The sequence below is a fragment of the Martes martes genome (genome assembly GCF_963455335.1).
Source record: "Martes martes genome assembly, chromosome: 17".
NCBI classification, from domain to species: Eukaryota; Metazoa; Chordata; class Mammalia; order Carnivora; family Mustelidae; genus Martes; species Martes martes.
This window is the reverse complement of record NC_137905.1, coordinates 32,752,438-32,772,480: the sequence shown is the minus strand read 5'-3', so window position 1 is coordinate 32,772,480 and position 20,043 is coordinate 32,752,438. Positions and strand designations below refer to the sequence as shown.

The 20,043-nt window shown below is 41.3% G+C and overlaps 1 protein-coding gene across 1 annotated transcript; it reads left to right on the top strand.

The window, feature by feature from the left end:
- Positions 1-468: 468 nt before the first annotated feature.
- CNEP1R1 (CTD nuclear envelope phosphatase 1 regulatory subunit 1) lies at positions 469-19,796 on the top strand. The gene is made up of 6 exons (XM_080829141.1): positions 469-590; positions 1,665-1,736; positions 5,169-5,242; positions 10,440-10,549; positions 10,675-10,729; positions 18,428-19,796. Exons 1-6 carry the CDS (start codon positions 566-568, stop codon positions 18,467-18,469), a joined length of 378 nt encoding a protein of 125 aa, XP_080685267.1. The 5' UTR covers positions 469-565; the 3' UTR covers positions 18,470-19,796.
- Positions 19,797-20,043: the final 247 nt, after the last annotated feature.

Sequence of the window (20,043 nt, the reverse complement as noted above, 5' to 3'; positions counted from 1 at the left end):
CAAGGGAGAAATGCTTCCTTAAGTAGTTGGGCTTTCAAGGAAGGAGGTACTCTAACCTAAATCCATCATTTGGGTTTTCATTAGTTTTGTACCCCCTCGAGTCCTAGAGGGAAGAGCTAGCTCCTTTTTTACCCCTCGTCAGTGACCAGAACACTGCCCAGAAGGTAAAGGGCGCTCAAAAATATTTGAGGAATGAAAGAACCAGGCAGGAAACTAATACACACTTAACGCGCGAATTGGCTCCGACAGGCTGCAGTTCCTCCCCGGGGCAGGAGGCGGCGCCAGCGTTACATCAGCCCGACCGCCGGCAGGTCTTGGTCCCTCCGGCAGACCGTCCAACGCCAGGCCCCGAGGCCGGTGCGGGAGCTAACCAATAGAAAGCCGTCTTAGTTGTCGGGTCTTGCAGAGATGCCCAATGAGCGAAGCGGGTGTAGGCAAGGGGCGGTGCGACGGTGAGGGGCGGAGGGAAGCGGTTAGAGGTGGGAGTTGGCGTTGCGGGCCGGGCGGGGGCCGCGGAGCTGCGATGCGGACGGGGCCGCGGCGGTGACCCGAGCTGCCGCCCGACATGAACTCGCTGGAGCAGGCGGAAGGTAGAGTGGGCTTCCTGGGTCGCCCGGGCAGGTCCCGGGCTCCTCCCGGAAGCTGGAGGGGCTAGAGTCGCGGAGACCCCGCCCCGGGGAGAGGAGGCCGCGAAGGATGGACTGAAGGGGCCGGGGCCGCCGGGGCCTCGGGGCGGCCGGAGGCGGCCGGACTCTGGTTCCCGCGCGCGTGGCCTCCGTGGGCGCTGGGGGACGTTGCGTCAGCTCTCCCATCCCCCCAGCTCAGACTGGGAGCCCCTCGTCTGGGCAACTTTTGCTTTTTATTCATTAACAAGTATTTCGCATTTTGCAGTTTGTGTATGGTAATTCACCTAATTTTATTTCGATAGTCCCGGGAAATGGATCCGTAATTCCTCCTATGGTTTCTGGTTTACTGCCACAGGAAGGGAGTGGCTTGATCCTTTAAACTTTAAAAGTCTCGATTGGGGAAAGATAGCCCACCTTGCTCGTTCAGGAGCACCTTGGACGCCCCTTTCAGAAGGCCTCCGAGCTTGAGCTCTGATAGTGCCCCGGTGGGTCACCTGTAACCCATTCTGTGGGAGGAAAGGGGAGTGTCTCCACACCCACCCGTTAGCCGAATCAGAAATCAAGTGAGACCGGACGCGAAGCGTAGCCATTAATTACACGGAAGGGCCAGAAATCGGAATCGGGTCATTGCGGTCAGAGAGACCTCGAAGACGTTGATGTTAGGGAATACATTTTTCTAGTAGAAGGTTCTTGGTTCCGGCAGAATTAAAACTCGACCTGATTTTGATCCTTTTATTTGCAACCCCCAAAATTCTAGCTTTTGGCGCCGGCTGAGGCTGCTGCTGATTTTCCACATACCATTTTACGAAGCTCCTAAAAGTGAACCAGCCAGTTTCCTTATATGTGAAATTGGAATTAAAGAAACCTAATGTTTTTGTCAAGTGCTTAAAGCTGTCCTAGTAAACGAAGTAAACAGTGCAGTGATACATGTAAGTTGGTGTGTAAGACCTGAAGCAGTTAGAGTATCTAAAATTTCATCTTAATGGATGCAAACTAGTAAGAGTGGCTCAATTGGAAAATTGAAATCTTTTTACCTAGATCTCAAGGCTTTTGAGAGGAGACTTACAGAATATATTCATTGTTTGCAACCTGCCACTGGACGTTGGAGAAGTAAGTTCTTGAATGTTTCTTTGGAAAATAAACTGATAGTTGGTACTTTTATCTCTGCCTGGCAATGATTTGCTTTTGTGTAAACTCTTTTACTAACAAATGCTTTACTAAACCATAAGATTTTCTTGGTGTTTTGACAGTTTTTGAATTTTTTTAACTTAGTAAACAACGCATCCTAAAGAAAAAAGTTTTTTTTTTAAAGACTTTATTTTTTTTTTTAATATTTTATTTATTTATTTGACAGACAGAGATCACAAGTAGGCAGAGAGGCAGGCAGAGAAGAGGAAGCAGGCTCCCTGTGGAGCAGACAGCCTGATGCAGGGCTCAATCCCAGGACCCTGGGATCATGACCTGAGCCCAAGGCAGAGGCTTTAACCCACTGAGCCACCCAGGCGCCCCAAGAAAAAAGTTTTTAAGATTTTATTTTTAAGGGGCGCCTGGGTGGCTCAGTGGGTTAAAGCCTCTGCCTTGGGCTCAGGTCATGATTCCAGGGTCCTGGGATCGAGCCCCGCATCGCAAGGGGCTGTCTGCTCAGCAGGGAGCCTGCTTCCCCCTCTCTCTCTCTGCCTGCCTCTCTGCCTGCTTGTGGTCTCTGTCTGTCAAATAAATAAATAAATAAAAATCTTAAAAAAAAATAAAAAGAAACACTGGTTTCTTAAAAAAAAGTTATTTTTAAGTCATCTCTGCAGTCTATGTGGGGCTCAAACTCACAACCCTGAGATGGAGAGTGGCAGGCTCTACTCACGGAGCCAGCAGGCATCCCCACCAAAGAAATCTTTAAGGAAAGGAAGTGGCTCTACTAAAAGGACAGTATTTCATATGGTTGGATTTTAATTTTTCCATCAAAATACATGCACTTTTTTTTATTAAATATTAACAATATTGATAAGTGACACACACAAAAACTTCAGGAGGATCTTTAGCAGTTTTACAGTTTGCCTACAAACTATCGAAATAAAATTCTGTTGAGGAAAATCATATTTAACATACACCTGCAAAGGTTATGAAATCAGCTTTGGTCGATTTTAGCAGACAAGGAATGTGTTGCTTTGCAGCCTATCCTGGCAAACAAATTCACCTTGCAACTGGCTTTTCAAAATGTCATGAGTACTGTAAAATATGGTTTGAAAAAATGGTTATTGCCCCATGGAAATACTTAGGAAATGCAGATAAATATGTAAATGATGACCTCAGCAAACAAAATGCTTTGCTAACTTATGTTGGGACCAGTTTTAGTTTCTTGGACGTGTGTTACTGAAATTTAATTCCTGCCAATAGGGAAGTACAACAGCACATGTTGAAAACATGTTTTATTTCAAAGTGTAATTCAGTTTGTGGGGCCACAGAGCACTGTTGAAGTTAGGAGCCTTTTTCTGTGTCAGGATTTTTCATGATATTTTTATTCGATCTATTTGCAAAGTTCTGTTTGTATGCTGTCAGAATTCTGGTTGGTCAGAATTTACAAGTAATGATTTTCTCAGGTTCTTTGGCTTAAGGGAGGAATTACCCCTAAAACCTTACTTCACTGTACTTGAAAATCTTTTAAAATGTATATGATGCTGTGGTATCTTATAATATAGTGAATATACTTTACTTTTTCTGTAATTCATGGTCTCAGTGCTTACATACAAATGACATCAGCTTGGTTAATGTGTCAATGAAAAGTATGTGTTTGAGTCCCTGCCAGTGGGTTTGCTTTTGCTTTTGCTTCATTTTTCAAAAGAAAAATCTGTGTAGTATGACATATTTCTTACTGGAAATACAGCATTATAAGAAATTTTTAATATGTTCTGAAAATGTAATTCTGAAATTTTGATTCTGTTCTTAAATACCTAAAATGAAATTGTTTTCCTGTGATTTGCTGCTTCTGAAAGTAAATCACCAGGAATTCTAGATAAAGTTTTATGTTTCTATTGCTCTGTGAATCTTGGTCTTTATATTTTAAAACTGTATGTGTCCTAACCGAAGGACAGTACCTTGATATACAGAATATTAACTAGGTCTTGGTGCCCTTTATTATTTTCTAGTAGTATCATTTATTCCTTTTTTTTTCAATTCCTTTTTTTTCTTTAAGATTTTATTTTTTTTAAACATTTTTTAGAAGATTTTATTTATTTATTTGTCAGAGAGAGAGAGAGAACACACAAGCAGGGGAAGCTGCAGGCAGAGGGAGAAGAAGGCTCCCCACTGAACAAGGAGCCAGAAGTGGGACTCGATCCCAGGACCTTGGGATCATGACCTGAGCCAAAGGCAGCTGCTTAACTGACTAAACCACCCAGGCATCCCTAAGATTTTATTTTTAAGTAATCTTTACATCTACCTGGGGGCTCAAACCTACAGCCCTGATATCAAGAGTCACAGATTCAACCAGTGAAGCTACCCAGGCACCTCTGTATCATTCATTCTTGAGTTTTGTTTAGGATCTATTTAGAATTCCTAAAATAATTCTAGCTTAGTGAGGAGAAAGTTTTCTGAGTTCTACCATCAGTAATTTCTACCCTGAACTTCCTTTAAGTCTCTGAAGAAAACCTGACACTGATCAGTGTGCTCCACATTCTTGACACCAGCCGTTTCAGCAGCCGTTGTTTAAAGGCAGAATCCTCTAGCCAGGATTCTCAGTGCTTTCATAAAGGAGTCATTGTTTGGTTTGTTTACGTAGAAAATGAGAGGTGTTTTTGTTTTTTATTTTTTTATTTTTTTAAAGATTTTATTTATTTATTAGAGAGAGAGAGAGAGTGCACAGGCAGAAAGAGTGGCAAGCAGAGGCAGAGGGTGAAGCAGGCTCCCCGCAGAGCAAGGAGCCCGATGTGGGACTGGATCCCAGGACGCTGGGATCATGACCTAAGCCGAAGGCAGCCGCTTAACCGACTGAGCCCCCCAGGTGTCCCTGTTTTTTTTTGGTTTGTTTGTTGTTGTTTTAAAGATTTTATTTATTCATTTGACCGAGAGAGATCACAAACAGGCAGAGTGGCAGGCAGAGAGAGAGGAGGAAGCAGGCTCCCCATGGGGCAGAGAGCCCGATGTGGGGCTCCATCCCAGGACCCCGAGATCATGACGCGAGGTGAAGGCAGAGGCTTTAACCCACTGAGCCACCCAGGCACCCCCTGTTTTTGTTTTTTAATTTGAATTTGTAGAATCTGCAAAATCAGCATAAAGCATATCAAAAGTTCCTACTGCTTTTAATTTATTGATCTTGGTAAGTTCTGACTGAAGTAATAATGGAAACAATATCATCCTCAATTACTAAGGTTCATAGTATTTAAGAGAATTCCTCAGAGTCATACAGCAAGTTTCCTAATTCCTCAGTCGAATGTATTTTCCATTTAATAAAGTGCTGCATCCTTTGACTCTCATTGATTAGGAACTGGTGCTATTAGTTTAAATGTATTAACATCTTATTTCCTTACTAATTTCGTGTTTATCTTTCATCAGTGCTTCTTATAGTGGTATCTGTCTGCACAGCTACTGGTGCCTGGAACTGGTTAATAGATCCCGAGACACAAAAGGTAGAAGTTTTTATTTAAAATCTTTACTGGATTAAATGAGATAATGTAGCAGTAATTCATCGTATTGTAAAGTATTACCCAAGTGCTACCTATTATTACTAGTAGTGACGTTAATCATTATATTAAATATATGCCTTATATTAATTTGGTTAAGAAAAACTTTGGTTGTGTGTTGTAGATTAAGTATCTTTTACAGGGAAAAAGACCTAAGAAATACCCCACTTACACTACTACTTACTCATTTCTGAACTTCTTACGTATCTTTTTACATTTCATATTCACAATTTGCACATATTTCAGTATAAAAATTGTCTTCTCTTTTGTTCATTTAATATCATCTGTGCCAGCTTTTAAAAATTACAAAATTTCATTTTCTTCTGTGACTTAAATTTGGTAGTACCTTTCATCATCCCGCAAAGCATTTGAAATGTCTTTGCAGGAAACATGATAAAACAGCAAAATTTTAATGTAATAAAACATCAAGATCGAGGGGAGAAAAAAAAAGATTAGACTAGAGTGTCAAAGGAAGGAAACCAGGTCACAGACAAGGTCATATGGGCTACCACACTTGCCAGAACTGAGTTGTAAATTAGTCTCTGAGTTACCTAATCCATAAAGTCACAGTTGGTTCCATGGTTTTCCTTCTCTGTGAAAAGAACACATGTATGAGTTCCATGAGCTAGCAAAGATTTTGTTCTCCGCATTTATCTTTTAAAAAATTTCCTGCCTGAAATTTAATACAGGAAACCCTGAGAGAACTCCCATTGGGCACTGTACAAGAACATCGCTATACCGAATGCAATAAAAGATTTCATAATGTTATTTCTGGAAGCATCCTTTTGATCAAATCTGATAGAATGTTTCTCAAAATTCTAGTTCTTTCTACTAACTTGTGCCTTAATTTCAAACTGAGTTTTTTTTTTTATTAGAGAAGCAGTAGTCTCTAGTATTTCAGCGAAGTTTTTTTTTGCCTCAGTGCAGCTTTATTTAGGTAATAGTGGTATTCTAATTTCTCTCAAATTTCAAGCCCACATCCCTTTTTAAACTGTAATTAGGTGGACTGCTTCCAGTAGCTTTATTTATAACATGTTGGTTTATACAGAAGAAAAACCTAATAGCAAAGCTTTTGTCAGCAGTCCAGATGGCAGTTCAGGCAGCCAGGGGTTTATTTAGCGTGTAGTCTCCCTGACTTTATCCATTGGGGTGGAGATATAAAAGAATAGAAGGTAGGGGAGACTGGTGATGGAATTTTACATTAATAGAGGGGTTTTTATGGCAGATAGGAAACTCTCTTGTGTGTTCATTTATAAAAGTCTGCTCTTAAGGCTGTGCTTGGTGTTCATCTTCAGGGGAAGAGTGAGGAGGCTGGCAAGAAGATTGAAAAGGTCTATCTTGGGAAATGAATCTGACTTCTAATTGGGGAAAAATATAAGCTGATTTCAGCTAGTTGAGATCTTAATAAAACACAGAATTAAATGTAATTTGAAATAGACCCAAAACTCTGTAGTTAATGTAATTTTCTAAATTAGGTGAGAATATAACTATTAGCCTAAGGGTTAGCTCTTTAGATTTCAGTATTTAATAACCTCAAAGCTGATAGGAGTTTTAAACAGCAATTGTCTCTAGCAGGAGTTGCAAACTCAAAAGCCAGTGCGTGATTATCTTAAAGAATCCAAGGAGAGAAGGAATAGAGCAAGCTAGAAAGTACATGAATGCCTGATCTAAAGGGGGAATCGGTATTTAGATGCAGTTGATCATTGCTGTGGAGGAAAGAAGGGCGATGTTGACTGATCTGATTAAAATTAACATATAGGGACGCCTGGGTGGCTCAGTTGGTTGAGCAGCTGCCTTCGGCTCGGGTCCTGATCCCGGTGTCCTGGGATCGAGTCCCACATCGGGCTCCTTGCTTGGCGGGGAGCCTGCTTCTCCCTCTGCCTCCGTCTGCCAGTGCTCACTCTCTCTCTCTCTCTGACAAATAAATAAATAAAATCTTTAAAAATAAATAAATAAATAAATAAATAAAATTAACGTATAAGACACTACATGTGCTTACATTGTGCAGGCCACGTGAAATCTAGCTGGCCTGTGGGAATTAAACTCTCCTTGAAGTTTTTGTTTTTTTGTTTTTTTTTTAAATATTTTATTTATTTGTTTGACAGAGAAAGAGAGATCACAAGTAGGGAGACAGGCAGACACAGAGAGAGAGGGAAGCAGGCTCTCCACTGACCAGAGAGCCCGATGCAGGGCTCGATCCCAGGACCCTGAGATCATGACCTGAGCCGAAGGCAGAGGCTTTAACCCACTGAGCCACCCAGGTGCCCCTCTCCTTGAAGGTTTTAAGAAGACATTCCTCTGGATTATTAACCTTTTCAGAATTTCATCCTTCTGGGAGCTTCGTCCCTTCTGATGTTGTTAGTCTCTCATTTCTTCATTTGACAGATTTATTTAACCAGTAGCGTACTAGGCCAGCTACCTGGTCTTTTTTGTAAGTTTAGTTCTTGGTCTTGAAATATGTAGGCATCTCTTGGTTTAAGAGTGAAGTATAGATGCCTTTGGCTTAGTTCTGTTGCTCCCATTTAGTTCCTATTCCATTGGATTTCTTTTTCCAGACTCTAAACACATCTTTTTTCCTCTTTCAAACTATAGTGCTATCCCCCAGTAGTCTGGCTTCAGTGCCGACTCTTGTTTCAGTCCTGGATCCTAGACTCTTGTCTTACATACTCCCATTGTCTTATTTCCTGCTGTCGTCTCTTATGCCCAGATCTGAAATTAGCTCTTTGTTTCTCTTAAATGCTCATTCTTTTTTTTCTTTTTCTTTTTTTTTAATTTGACAGAGAGGGAAAGTGAGCACGACAAGTGGTGGGGGAGAAGGACAGAGAGAGAGGATTTTAAGCACATTCCCAGCTGAGGGCAACACAAGGCTTGATCTCACAACCCTGAAAATACAACCTGAGCAAAAACTAAGAGTTGTACACTCAGCTGACTGAGCCACCCAGGCGCTGCCCCCTTTTTTTTCAAGTTTCATCTAAGTAATCTCTGTACCCCATATGGGGCTCAGACTCACAACCCCAAGATCAGGAGTCACATGCTCTTCTGACTGAGCCAGCCAGGTGCCCCTAAACCTACCTTCTTTATAGGTAGCTACTAATCATCTTTCCCTGCTTGAGTGTCTTCTGTCTATTTAAATCTCAGTAGCTTCAGGGGTGCCTGGGTAGCTCAGTCAGTTAGGCGTCTGCCTTCAACTCAGATCATGATCCCAGCGTCTTGGGATTGCACCCTAAGTCAGGCGCTCTGCTCAGTGGGAGCCTGCTTCTCTCTCTCCCTGCTGCTTCCCATGCTTCTACTCTCTCTCTATCGAATAAATAAAACATTTTTTAAAAAGATTTTATTTATTGGGGCGCCTGGGTGGCTCAGTGGGTTAAAGCCTCTGCCTTCGGCTCGGGTCATGATCCCAGGGTCCTGGGATCGAGCCCCGCATCGGGCTCTCTGCTCGGCGGGGAGCCTGCTTCCTCCTCTCTCTCTTCCTGCCTCTCTGCCTACTTGTGATCCCTGTCTGTCAAATAAATAAATAAAATCTTTAAAGATTTTTTTTTAAGTTTTTTTTAAAGATTTAAAAATCTTTAAAAAAAAGATTTTAAAGATTTAAAAATCCTTAAAGATTTTTTTAAGTTTTTTTTTTTTTTTTAAAGATTTTATTTATTTATTGGACAGACAGAGATCACAAGTAGGCAGAGAGGCAGGCAGAGAGAGAGAGAGAGGAGGAAGCAGGCTCCCTGCTGAGCAGAGAGCCCGATGTGGGACTCGATCCCAGGACCCTGGGATCATGACCTGAGCCGAAAGCAGAGGCTTTAACCCACTGAGCCACCCAGGTTCCCTAAGTTTTTTTTTAAAGATTTAAAAATCTTTAAAAAAAAGTCTTTAAAGATTTTATTTATTTATTTGACAGACAGGGATCACAAGTAGGCAGAGAGGCAGGAAGAGAGAGAGGAGGAAGCAGGCTCCCCGCCGAGCAGAGAGCCCGATGCGGGGCTCGATCCCAGGACCCTGGGATCATGACCCGAGCCGAAGGCAGAGGCTTTAACCCACTGAGCCACCCAGGCGCCCCAATAAATAAAATCTTTAAAAATAAGTAAGTCTCAGTAGCTTCAAAATCAAACTCACTTTTTGCTTCCACAGAGAGGGAGGATTATACTGGAGCTGAATCTTCTGGGACCACGTAGGAGAGGAGGAATACGGTAGCATGTATGTGGGTGCAGCAGGAAATGGTTGGACTGGGACCAGGTTATGAATGATAGAGGCTGCCCCAGTCCTGAAAGGAAGCTTTTCAACAGGGAGAGTAACTATATCACTTCTGACTTGTGTTTTCATTGACTTCAGACCAGAGGCCTTATCTTCACTCGTTCAGCAGTGTTAATTGAGCACATACGTTTGCCAAGCACTGTTTCAGATACTGGAAGAACAGAGATGCACAAGACCACATCTGCTCTTGTGGTGCTTACAGTCTTGTGCTTTTATATATGTGTGTGTGTCTGTATGTATGTAATCTTTATGCCCAACACGGGGCTCGTGCTCATGACTACTGAGGTCAAGAGACATGCTGTACTAGCTGAGCCAGTCAGATGCCTCTCGTCATCTGCTTTTTAAATTGTTTTTTTTTTTACCAGAAAGAGTTTAGTAAACATTTTGGTAGGATGGTTTTTGATTATAAGAATGAATTTTTATTATTTTTATTTATTTATTTATTTTTTCCTAAAGATTTTATTTATTTGACAGACAGAGATCACAAGTAGGCAGAGAGGCAGGCAGAGAGAGAGGAGAAAGCAGGCTCTCCACGGAGCAGAGAGCCCAATGTGGGGCTCAATGCCAGGAACCTGGGATCATGACCTGAGCCAAAGGCAGAGGCTTTAACCCACTGAGCCACCCAGGCGCCCCAAGAATGAATTTTTAATGGTTAAAGTCTTTGAAATTAATGGAGGGAATATTGCTATATTATCTTGCTACATTAAAGATACAAAATAGATAACTTGTTTTATTTGTATGGCACAGCAAAACAGAACTAGGATTATTTTAAATTCTTCAAATCCTCATATTTCAGATGATCAAAATCCTATGTATATTTATGCGTAATTGGGGAGGTAAAAATTAGTATTGTTCTGAGATTCTGAACATTTTTATATTTCAAACTCTTCTTTTCCAGGTGTCCTTCTTCACATCTTTATGGAATCACCCATTTTTCACTATTAGCTGTATTACCCTAATAGGCTTGTTCTTTGCTGGAATACACAAGAGGGTCGTTGCACCATCAATGTATCCTTTACCAAAATTGACTTTTATTCTCTGAATGAAGTGAAAGCACCTTTTTGATCATCTAGGTGTTGTTTTAAAAGCTTATTCTTCATATGATAAATTTTCCTTTGACCACATTTTTTCAGCATAGCTGCTCGATGTCGAACTGTATTAGCAGAATACAATATGTCTTGTGATGATGTGAGTATTGTTTACATTAGAAAATTGTAGATGTGCATGAAAGGACTGAAATGTTTTGGCTTAAATAAAGCAGACATTAATAAATTGTCTGCATGGGGCACCTGGGTGGCTCAGTCGGTTAAGCGTCTGCCTTTGGTTCAGGTCATGATCCCGGAGTCTAGGGATCCCCAAGTCCTACATCAGGCTTTTTGCTCAGCAGGGAGTATGCTTCTCCCTCGGGCCCCTTCACCCTGCTTGTGCTCACTCTTTCTCAAATAAATAAATAAAATCTTTTAAAAAATTGTCTGCATGGATTAATAGTGGAGATATTCCTTACAGTATTGATCCTAAGACCCATATTTACATCTCAGAAATTGAGATGCATCTAATGATCTGTAGTATCATACAGGTCAACTGGTAGAGTTGACAGTATCTTTTTTTTTTTTTTTAAACACGTAAGCTGTATGCCAAGTATGGGGCTTGAACTCGTGACCCTGAGATCGAGAGTCACATGCTGTACCACTGAGCCAGCCAGGTACCCCCAGTTTAATCTTTCTTTTCTTTCTTTTTTTTTTTTTTTAATTTATTTTAGAGAGAGAGCACAAGCAGGGGGGAGGAACAGATGGAGAGGGGGAAGCAGGCTCCCTCCTGAGCAGGGAGCCTGTTGTGGGGCTCCATCCCAGGATCGTGGGATCACAACCTCAGCCCAAGGCAGATGGTTAACTGACTGAGCCATCCAGGCACCCCTCCCCCCAGTTTAATCTTAATGAAATAAAATCGTGATGTGTCTTATGATTGAAGCTGTCTTAAATTCAATATACAGTTGTCATTATTGGCCAAAAATGGATTGTTGGGTGTTGGATTTGTAAACTGTTATTTATCTAATGATATTCTGTATATAGGATTTTTAAAAATAAGATTTTATTTATTTATTTTTGAGAAGGGGGGAATACAAGCAGTGGAGGTGGGGCAAAGGGAGAAGCAGAATGTCCAGGAGACCAATGCAGGACTCAGTCCCAGGACCCCAGGGTCATGACCTGAGCTGAAGTCAGATGCTTAACTGACTGAGCCACCCAGGCGCCCTGTATGTAAGATTTTTTTTTTTTTTTTAAGATTTTATCTACTTTTTTCACAGACAGAGATCACGAGTAGGCAGAGAGGCAGGCAGAGAGAGAGGGAGAAGCAGGCTCCCTGCCGAGCAGAGAGCCCGACGCGGGGCTCGATCCCAGGACCCTGGGATCATGACCTGAGCCGAAAGCGGAGACTTAACCACTGAGCCACCCAGGCGCCCCCAAACCGACTGTTTTTAAAAGTTAATCATGTGTTGATGTACTAGAGTATCTCACAGGTTTGATTCGCTTATTTTATTTATAAAGGTATTTTTACCTTCAAGTTAGAAAAACTATCAAATAATACTTATCCAGTATAGAAAATAAGAATAAAGAGAAAAAAAAGATACTAAGCCAGGAAGGCCACTAGATCAATGAAGAGAATAAAGACTAAACACTTTGATTTTTTTAAAAATTAGAGGAAAAGTATAGTATTTCAAGTAAAAAGGGGAGAAATGGGCTAATAGTGTTGAGGTAATTGGCTTTTCATTTGAGAAAAAAATGAATTTAGATCTCTTCTTCACATCAATTAAAAAGATTAAATTCCAGATAAAGTCTTAAATATATTTAAAAAGACATACCTATCTCATAAGCATTAGAGGAAAGTACGTATGAATGGTTTTTGTTTTTTAAGATTTCTTTATTAGTATAATAAGTAATACAACATGCGCACACACACATGAGTTGGGGGAAGGGTAGAGGAAGAGAAACCCAAGCAGATTCCCTGCTCGGTATGGAGCCCAACATGGAGCTCGAGATCATGACTAAGTTGAAACCAGAAGTTGGACGTTTAACCCACTGTGCCACCAAGGTGCCCCAGAGATGAATATGTTTATGATTTTGGTGTAGAAAAACTTTTTAAGACTCAGAACAAAAAACCATCATGGAAGAGGTTGGATACCTTTAATTGCACCAACATTTGAAAATCTTGTACAGCAAAAGGCAAGAAAATGAGCAGTGATGAGAAGAAATTATTTGTGGGGCGCCTGGCTGGCTCAGTCAGTGAGCATGTGACTCTTCATCTCAGGTTTGTGAGTTTGAGCCCCATGTTGGGTGTAGCGATTACTGAAAAAAAAATACATATAAAAAGAAAGTATTGGCAAGATATCTAATAGAGGATAGAATGTAAAATAAAGACCTATTAAAAATCAATAAAAAAAGATAAATAGTACATTTGAAATGTGGAAAGAGGTAAGTCATCTCACAGAAGTGGGACTGCAGATAGCCTCATTTGTAATTGGGGAAATGGACAGTAAAACTGAGTTATCTTTTTCTTTTTTTCTTTTTAAGAGTGAGTAAGTGAGAGCAAGCATGAATGGAGGGTCTTGGGGGGAAGCGGAAGGAAAGGGAGAAGCAGCCTCCCCACTGAGCAGGGAACCCATCATAGGGCTCGATCCCAGGACCCTGAGATTATGACCTGAGCCACCCAGGTGCCCCTAAAACTGAGTTTTCATTTGTCTTACCTACCTTTACATTGGTAGAAATGAAAAGTCCAGTACTGTGGTGAAATAGATGAACCCATGCACTGCTTGTTGAGAAAATACATATATATATGTATATGTATATGTATATGTATATGTATACTGGGGTAGCCATGTTGGAGGGCAGTTTTCATCATTCCTATAAAATGTAAAATTGGCATGCCTCATGACCTAACCATTCTACTTCTCTCCATCTACCCTTGGTGGGGACCATCAGTCACATGCACACGAGGAGGCAGGTACAAGGTCTTTATTGCAACATGCTTTGCAGTAGGGAAAAAATAGAAACCAGTTTTACATTTCCCAACAAGGGGATGGTAAATAAAATAGGCTGAGGTGTAGCTACATTGTAGGAAACCGTAAGTAAATCTGTCAGTATGGCCATCGAAGGCTCTGGAGGGCATAATGTGAGGTGCAAGAAGTAAATTACTGGATGATATACTCAGTTTGGTATTTTTTTTTTTAAGTTTTTTTTCTACTAGTACCATTTTCTTTTTAATTCCAGTATAGTTAATATACAATGTTACATTAGTTTCAGGTGTACCATAGAGTGATTGTACCATAGAGTGATTTCAGCACTTCTGTATATCACCGTGTGCTCATTATGACAAGGGCACTCCTTAATCCCCATCATCTATTTCCCCCGTCCCCCCACCCACTTCCCCTCCTGTAACCATCAGTTTGTTCTCTGTAATTAAGAGTCTTTTTCTTGATTTGTCTTTTTTTCTTTGCTTGTTTTTGTTTTTTCTTAAATTGCACATATGAGTGAAATTGCACAGTATTTGTCTTTCTCTGTTTCACTTAGCATTATACTCTCGAGCTCCATCTATGTAGTGCAAATAGTAAGATTTCATTCTTTTTTGTGGCTGAATAATACTCCAGTGTGCATGCGGTTCGTGTGTGTATCACATCTTCATCTGCAAGAAAGTTTTTTTTTTTTTTAAAGATTTTATTTATTTATTTATTTATTTATTTGACAGACAGAGATCACAAGTAGGCAGAGAGGCAGACAGAGAGAGAGGGGGAAGCAGGCTCCCCGCCAAGCAGAGAGCCCGATGTGGGGCTCGATCCCAGGACCCTGAGATCATGACCTGAGCCGAAGGCAGAGGCTTTAACCCACTGATTCACCCAGGTGCCCCCTGCAAGAAAGGTTTTTCTTTTTTTGAAGATTTTATTTATTTGACAGAGATCACAAGTAGGTAGAGAGGCAGGCAGAGAGAAAGGAAGGGAAGCAGGCTCCCTGCTGGGCAGAGAGCCCAATGCGGGGCTCGATCCCAGGACCCTGGGATCATGACCTGAGCCGAAGGCAGAGGCTTTAACCCACTGATTCACCCAGGCGCCCCTAAGAAAGTTTTAATTACGAAAATTCCCAGACAAAAAATGAAGAGTATAATGAACCGTGTCCCCACTGGTCAGTGTCAACAATAATTAGCTCATGGCCATTCTTATTTCATGTGTACCCCTGCCCACCTTCTTCCATCAGATTATTTTGAAACAAATCCCAAGTTGTATTTTTTACCTTCAAGTATTTTAGCACTTTAGAAATACCCGATTTTTTTTTTAAGTTTGCTTTATTTATGGGGCACCTGGGTGGCTCAGTGGGTTAAAGCCTCTTCCTTCAGCTCAGGTCATGATCCCAGGGTCCTGTGATTGAGCCCCGCTTCGGACTCTCTGCTCAACAGAGGGAGCTTGCTTCCCCCTCTGCCTGCTGCTCTGCCTACTTGTGATCTCTCTCTGTTAAATTAATAAAATCTTTAAAAAAAAAACACCTTGGGTAAAACAAATAGTGGTCTATTTATACAGTGGAATACTGTGTATTGTATATCGTAATAACAATATAAAACAGGATAGACTGCTGGAACATAATAACATGGATGAATCTCAGAAGCACATTGAGTGAAAGAAGTAGATGCGAAAGAACACATACTCTCTGATTCCATTTCTTTAAAGACCAGAGACAGGCAAAATTTATGGGAAGTAGTTATGTCTATTTCAGGAGTGGGGCTCCCATTGACCAGAAAGGGATGTGGAAGAAGAACTTTCTGGGTGGTGGTGATACTCTATAGCGTGAATGGGGTGGTGGCTATGTGGGCATATGTGTGTGGGGGAAGATTTTTACTTAGTTAGCACACACGCAGGGGGAGAGGCAGAGTGAGAGAATCTCAAGCAGACTTCGCACTGAGCCTGATGTGGGGCTCAATCTCATGATCCTCAGATCCTGACCTAAGCCAAAATCAAGAGTTGGATACTTGACTGGCTGAGCTGCCCAGGCAGTATGTAAGTTATATACTGTATATAAGTTATGCCTCAATAAAACAGTGAAAAAATTAGCATAAAAGTTCTACCAACATTACCAAGGAATTACCAAAAGTTAAACAGCTAAAAATGAAGTTAAAGTGAGAATCTTGTGAACAGAATCTTGACAGCACTTTTAATCCAAGAATCACAGTAACAAAATATTAATGAAACCACCTAGAGTCTCACCAGCCAAAGATGTTTTATGTTGTGTTCCCCATTCTCATTTGCTTCTTAGGTATTACGGAGTTTTCAGACCTGCTTCTTTGATCTAGTATTAGGCTTTAAGAGCCACCATTTAGGGGCACCTGGGTGGCTCTGCATTCAGCTCAGGTCATGATCCCAGGGTCCTGGGATTGAGCCCGGCATCGGGCTCTCTGCTCAGCAGGGATCCTGCTTCCTCCCTCTCTCTCTGCCTGCCTCTCTGCCTACTTGTGGTCTCTGTCAAATAAATAAAATCTTTTAAAAAAAAAAAAAAAGAGCCACCATTTATTGGACATGAACCACATGCAAAGTCTTGGGCTTTTTATCTACACTATACCAGTTAAGGTCTTCTGTTTGGGGGCATCTGGGTGGCTTAGTCAGTTGGGTGTCCAACTCTTGATTTCAGCCCAGGTCTTGATCTTGGGTTCATGAATTCAGGCCTCATGATGAGCTCCATGCTGGGCATGGAGCCTTGTTTTGTTTTGTTTTGTTTTGTTTTTAAAAGCAGGGGGGAGGGGTCTTCCATTTTGTTTAATTACACACTGCCCTATTTTATGGATGCCTCATGATATAATGCCCTGTTGGTCATACAGTTGTTTGCAGTTTCCATACTACATATGTTGTATATTCTCTGCCAGAACTTAAGCTGCAGGAGGATGAGGGAGTGTCTAGTTCATTCTTGGATCCCTAGTATCTCGCACAAGGCCTGGCCCACAGCAGACACTCAGTAAATGTTGAATGAAAGAATTAGTAACTTTTTTTAAAGACTTGTTTTAGAGTATGCACAAGAAAGCACAAGTTGGGTAGAGGCAGAGGGAGAGATTCTTCAAGCAGACTCATTGCTGAGCTCAGAACCGAATGCAGGGTTTTATCTCACAACCCATGAGATCATGACATGACCTGAAACCAAGAGTCTGTCACTTAACCAGCTGAGTCACCTAGGTGCCCAAGTTAGTAACATCTTTATGTACAGCTTTATGCTTGTGTCCTTCAGGTAACCTTCCGGAAGTGGAGTTATTTGAACTATATGGCATGTACCTTTTCTTTGGGTAAATAACACAGTTGGGCCAGGGCACCTGGCTGGCCCAGTCAGTGGAGCATCTAACTCTTGATCTTAGGAACGTGAGTTCAAGCCCCATGTTGGGCGTAGAGCTTACTTTATTTTTAAAGGTTTATTTATTTGACAGAGAATGAACACTGGCAGGGGGAGTGGCAGGGAGAGGGAGAAGGGCTCGATCCCAGGATCATGACTCAAGCCAAAGGCAGACCCTTAACCAACTGAGCCACCCAGGTGCCCGTAAAACTATATTTATTTATTTGTTTCTTCAGTTTTTAAAAGGATTTTATTTATTTGTCAGAGCACAAGTAGGGCGAGTAGTAGGCAGAGGGAGAAGCAGGCTTCCTGCTGAGCAGGGAGACCAATGTGGGACTTGGTCCCAGACTCCTGGGGTCATGACCTGAGCCACAGGCAGACACCTAACCGACGGAGCCACCCCTAGAGCTTGCTTAAAAGAAAAGGGGGGGGGCAGTTGACCTTACAGAAGAGTTTATATCCACTTATACTAAACATTAGCAGTGTGTAAGTGTCTAGTGCTCAATCATTGGTTTACATTTTCACCTGAAAGTAAAAATTTAATGTTAGTGAAGGAAAAATATTTGCTCAGATACATATACTTATCTTTTATAAATTTCATTTGACAAGGAGTATGAATTTATACGTGTTGGGATTTTATTTATAGGATTGATTGGCAGATTTTTAGGTAGCCAGTGGACAGGGAGTTCATCAAATAGATTGTTTATTTATGTATTTATTTATTTATAAGATTTATTTATTTGTTTATTTGACAGAGAGTGAGAGACAGCTAGAGAGGGAACACAAAGGAAGGGGAGTGGGAGAGGGAGAAGGAGGCTTCCCGCTGAGCAGGGAGCCCAATGCAGGGCTTTCATCCCAGGACCCTGGCATCATGACCTGAGCCAAAGGCAGATGCTTAATGACTGAGGCACCCAGGCACAACAAATGGGTTGTTTTAAAGTAATGAAGATTTTAGGGGTGCCTGGGTTGGTTAAGCATCTGCCTCTGGCTCAGGTCATGTCATGATCCTGGGTCCGGGGGTCAAATTCTGCATGGGGCTCCCTGGTCCACAGGGAGTCTACTTCTTCTGCTTGCCACTCCCCCTGCTTGTGCTCTTTTATCTCTCTCTCTCTGTCAAATATATAAATAAAATCTTAATAATGAAGATTTTAGGAAGAAAACTCCACACAAAACTTGGAAAACATAACTGTTCATTGCTTAATATTTACTTTGTATATTGGGGCGCCTGGGTGGCTCCGTGGGTTAAAGCCTCTGCCTTCGGCTCAGGTCATGATCTCTGGGTCCTGGGATTGAGTCCCGAATCAGGCTCTCTGTTTGGCGGGGAGCCTGCTTCCTCCTCTCTCTCTTTCTCTCTCTGCCTGCCTCTCTGCCTACTTGTGATCTCTCTCTGTCAAATAAATAAAATCTTTAAAAAAATATTTACTTAGTATAAAGGATGTTCTGGTACCCTTCAAATGTACTTCAAGGCTTATGGATAAGTGGCGATGTTTTTAATGGAACTATGTATTGAAAAACTTTTTTTCCTTCATTTCTACAGACAGGAAAACTCATTTTGAAACCTAGGCCTCATGTTCAGTGACAATCTGCACTCATTGTTATGGGACCTAAAACAGCCTTTCTTCAAATGAGTGATACAGCAAAAAGCCATAAAGAATTCCTTTTACAGTTGGATATGTGAAGGTCATAGCAACAACTGACAAGAAGTGTGCAATATTTACCCAGATGATCTCGATGATGATGACTCGCCTCCCCCGTGCTTGGTACCTTTGATTATCTGTGTTACAGTATTAGTGTCACTTTAGTACTTCAGACCCTGCAGAGACTTCTGCAGATGAAGTATGTCTATATGTTACTAAGTTAAACTTAGAAACAGAACCTCATCCAGTTTTTATAATGTATTTTTGCAAACTACTGTAAATAGCAAATCAATGCCAATGTCAAAGAGGGAAGCGTTCCGTGGACTTTGTTCTCCTGCACCAGTATCGTGGGAGCATCCGTTGGCCGGCCCCATGGCTCTTCACACCCAGCTATCGCGCATAGCTGTGCCTTTCATTCTTAATATCCCTCTGTTCTAATCATAATGCAAGAAAAACGTCGGATCGAGCGTAAACTGAGAAAGACTCATCTCCATTATGTTGTGAGAAATTATAGATGTTCTTCTGAGAAACCATTTTTGTTAAACCAGATAGTGAACTTCAACCACTCTCATGGTAACCATTTCCAGTTTGTTGTTTTCCTTCAATGCTAAATATACTTTATATTTTTTTTTAATAATTTTAAGAACACTCCAAAGGCTTCTGAATATACAAGTTTAGTTATAAATTATGTACTGTCTGGGAATTTGATAGTCCTTGTTTTAGATCATTGGATCTTAACGCCGCGGTCGGTGTGCTGTTACACTAGTGTTGCACGGGTGTAATTGATCAGCCGCTCCATCACAGGGTGACTTGGGAGCGGCGCCCCAAACTAGAGTCTACAATTCTCACTGTTCCGAGAGTGTTAATGACATACTGTGTATGCATTTTAGCCACCTGTACTATAATTGCCCTTAATCTTAAACTGTTGGGATTGCTGTAAATATTTTAAAGAACTGGAGGTGCCTTTTACCTGTTTATTAGATGATTTTGAAAAGGTTTAAATTATTTCATGAGCAGCCTTTTAAATTCCATTTAACATGAAGCTGAAAATTCACTCACAGGACAAAAACTTTTTAACAAGGCTACCATTTAACTGTCCATCTTGGCTTTGACGTGTATGAGATTTTATTCTTGAAATTGCAGCAATAAGACCCTCTCTGCTCCTACGAAGTCATCAGAGGGTACTCTATGTATTTGGCACAGTTTGATTGTCTGTAAATTTTGTAGGTAAATATGTGCATAAAAATAAATACTTTATATATAATTAGCGACCCGGCTTTTTTCCTCGATTCATAGAAAGTCTGTAGCACTTAAGGTTAAAAAACACAACACGTGTGTCAGATACAGACTAGTTCCAGATGAGGTCCCTTACTTGAACTGTCTAGTAGAAGGCAGACACTCAACGACTGTGCCATTAAAGACAGAACTAGCACCAGAGTCCAAGTTTCTTGACTCAGATTGAAAAGCGGTTTGTGTGTGGGGGGGTGGGGGTGGGGGTACTTAGCTCAGGAGCCAT

Coding starts and splice junctions, on each gene's coding strand:
- CNEP1R1 (XM_080829141.1), top strand. CDS start 566: ATGAACTCGCTGGAGCAGGCGGAAG. Junction 591..1,664: donor CTCGCTGGAGCAGGCGGAAG/GTAGAGTGGGCT, acceptor CTTTTTACCTAG/ATCTCAAGGCTTTTGAGAGG. Junction 1,737..5,168: donor TGCCACTGGACGTTGGAGAA/GTAAGTTCTTGA, acceptor ATCTTTCATCAG/TGCTTCTTATAGTGGTATCT.